The 3,326-nt window shown below is 35.5% G+C and overlaps 1 protein-coding gene across 2 annotated transcripts; it reads left to right on the top strand.

The window, feature by feature from the left end:
- Positions 1–404: 404 nt before the first annotated feature.
- LOC145053739 (serine/threonine protein phosphatase 2A 57 kDa regulatory subunit B' kappa isoform-like) lies at positions 405–3,199 on the top strand. 2 transcript variants are annotated; one of them, XM_079001831.1, is made up of 3 exons: positions 405–618; positions 1,122–2,311; positions 2,443–3,199. In XM_079001831.1, the coding sequence occupies exons 1-3, from the start codon at positions 591–593 to the stop codon at positions 2,827–2,829; spliced, it is 1,605 nt and encodes a 534-aa protein (XP_078857957.1). In that variant the 5' UTR covers positions 405–590; the 3' UTR covers positions 2,830–3,199. The 2 variants fall into 2 exon arrangements, with proteins under 2 accessions (XP_078857957.1, XP_078857958.1); XM_079001832.1 differs by lacking the exon at positions 405–618 and adding an exon at positions 666–928.
- The last annotated feature ends 127 nt before the right edge of the window (positions 3,200–3,326 follow it).

Raw genomic sequence — 3,326 nt, 5'->3', positions numbered from 1 at the left:
AAAAACTCCGTGCTAAATAGATTCTTTTGAAGATGATGTTTTTATACTTTATATATTTTCTTTAAAATAGTAGATCGGTTGAAAAATAAAATAGTCGGATAATCAAAAACAATTTTTATGTGTAAGTAGATATCTTATTAAAGGACTTCTATTCCACCGAAATCAATTTTTTTTTTAGATTTATATATGGAAGAAAAAAGATATCTTACTTTATAATAAATTTATAAAATAACTTCATAATTAATTGATAGTATTTAATAATAGTTTTACATAGTGCTAGCAAGCATTGCTTTAGAAAAAATCGAATCAATTAACTCACTTTTTGCTTTTATAATTTCCCCTCTTTTGTTAAAAATTGTTAAAAAAAGAAAGCAAAAACCATAACAAAATAGAACTTCAAACTTCAAACACACAAAACCACAAACCAACACCATTTCTTGGATCCTTACAGAAAGAGAGAACTGGGCTCCATTTTCACCATTATTATCATGTCTTCAATCTCAAGATTTTAACCTGAAAACTCTCCCTCTCTCTCACACACATACACACACTTTCTCTCTCATTGGCACGCCTTCTTCTCTCAAAAACCCATGTCCATTTTTGTCCCAGAAAGCCCAGGTATATTCTCTCTTTCTCTCTCTATATGTATATGCTTATGTATGTATAGATCTTCTGCGAATACCACCTGATTCTTCAGTGCTCTGACATTTTCTATTATATTATTACTGTCGAGTGTCGTCCTCAATCTTTTAATCAAAAGACATGTTGCTATTTGACAAAGCCCTTCTGGCATTACCAATTTTATGTATAGTATTTCAGTTTTCAGACATATAATTGTTAAAGTTGTAGTCTTTCTTTCAAAATTTGGGTTTTAGGGCTTTTTATGATCTGGGATTTCTTCCCAATTTGTCCTCCACATTTCTTTCCGGTAAGTCAGTAGATCCTGATCTGGGTTCCAGATCTACACATTTCACTACTACTCTTTTCTGTTCTTTTTGTGTTTCAGATCTGTAAATACGATTTTCATATGTTTATGAGCAATGGGTGTTTGTGTCCTTGAAACTTTTCATGATTACATGAGATCATAGCTATCAGTGATGATTCTAATTTTTCCGATTCAGGTTTATTATTGGCTGCGAATTCAACAATCCCGACTATGCTCAAGCAAATCCTCGCAAAAATCCCTCGGAAATCAACGAAATCAAATCCAACATATTCAGACGGAAACAATTCCACCACCACCGATGTGAACAACAATGGCAGCTTCACCAACACCTGTAACGTTATTTCAAGCCGATTAAACGTCGTGAAGAAAATGTCATCCTCAATTTTCCCAACATCCGGTAACAACAACGACATGATCCAACCTCATCTACCTTTCAAAGACGTCCAAAACTCCGACAAATTAAAACTTCTTATCAGCAAATTAAATCTTTGCTCCAAGATCTACGATTTCAACGACCAAGATAAAGATATCACCTCAAAAGATCAAAAACGCCAGATTTTAATCGAAATCCTCGATTTCCTGGTCTCCGAATCCATCAAACTCAGCGAACCCGCCATGTCAGCAATCTGTAGAATGTGTGGAGCCAACCTTTTCCGCGAATTCCCACCGAAACCCAATGGTTGTTCGCCACGTGGCGAATCCGAAGACGATGACCTGTGGTTCGATCCCGCTTGGACACATTTACAACTCGTATACGAAATCCTCCTTCGATTCGTTTCTTTCTCATCTCTCGATCCGAAAACTGCCAAACTATACATCGATCATTCGTTTTTATTAAAACTATTAAATCTTTTCGATTCGGAAGACCCACGAGAACGTGAATGTTTAAAATCAGTTTTACACCGGATTTATGGCAAATTCATGGTTCATAGGCCATTTATTCGAATGGGTGTGAGCAATATAATCTACAAATTCGTGTTTGAAACTGAAAAACACAACGGAATTGCTGAATTACTTGAGATATTTGGGAGTGTGATTAGTGGATTTGCATTACCATTGAAGAAAGAACATAAGATATTTTTGTTAAAGGCTTTGATCCCTTTACATAAACCGAAATCAATCGGTGTTTATCATCATCAATTAACGTATTGTGTTGTTCAGTTTATTGAAAAAGAACCAAAGCTTACGAGTGTTGTGATTAATGGGTTGTTGAAATATTGGCCTGTGACAAATAGTCAAAAGCAATTGATGTTCTTGAGTGAATTGGAAGAGTTGCTTGAGTTGATTCGAACAGATGAATTTGAGAAGATTATGGTTCCATTATTTAGGCGGATTAGTTGCTGTCTTGATAGCTACCATTTTCAGGTAATTTACCAATGTAGTTTAATTTATTTGTGTATTTTAGCATCTATCAATAATCGCAAATGTAAATTGTCCATATTGGTAGCTATAGTAAAGTACATTTAAATGCTGACGTAGCACTAATTATGTTTTAGGTGGCAGAAAGAGCGCACTTTTTATGGAACAATGAACACATACACCATCTTATAATGTGTAATCGACAAGTGATTATGCCAATTGTGTTCTCCTCTTTACAACGAAACTCCAACAACCATTGGAATCGAACTGTGCTTAACTTAACACAAAATGTCATGAAAATGTTTCATGAAGTGGATGAGCAATTGGTGGTTTCATGCCAAGGGAAGTTTGAGGAGGACAAATCAGCCACCACAGCGGTGGCTGAGCGGCGGCGGTTGACATGGGAGCACCTTGAGGAGGTTGCTGGTGGTGGTGGTGGTGGTGGCGGCGGTTTCCGGTTGCCGGTGGTTGGGAGTGTTTCGGGTTTGGAGAAAAGTGGTGCCACGTGTGTAGTGTCTTGCTAGTGAAGTAGAGTTTTAGATTTTGAGAGGAAGGATATTGTGAGCAATCTTGATCTCAATAAATGTGATGAGAAGAAGCTCCAATGGTTGGTATTGTTGGTGCAACAATGGTGTTATGTATATTATGGTCTGGTGTCTATTCTTTTGGTTAGTAATTTATTAGGATTATAGTGTTTTTAAGGTGATTGTTGTCATGTATGATAATCAGTGAGAGTAATTTAAGTTAAGATGATTACTTGATCCTTTGTTTATGATAAAGAAAGTTACATGCTTTTCAATATGTAATTGTTTAGCTCTATAAGTTACTGTTGAAGCTGTAAGACATTTCAAAACTAATCCTAGGGAAATCAGTGGTTAAAACCACTTAATTTTATGTTTATGTTTTGTAAAACTGTACCTAACATGTTAAATGGGAACCAGAAAAACCATACGTAAATGCTTGCGATAATCATTTAATTTTTGTGTCTATTTAAGGCATTATATTATTATGTATCATGCTC

Source organism: Lactuca serriola, chromosome 5 (genome assembly GCF_051521515.1).
Source record: "Lactuca serriola cultivar US96UC23 chromosome 5, Lser_US96UC23_V15, whole genome shotgun sequence".
NCBI classification, from domain to species: Eukaryota; Viridiplantae; Streptophyta; class Magnoliopsida; order Asterales; family Asteraceae; genus Lactuca; species Lactuca serriola.
The sequence above is the reverse complement of the archived record's forward strand: the minus strand, read 5'-3'. Positions and strand labels throughout refer to the sequence as shown.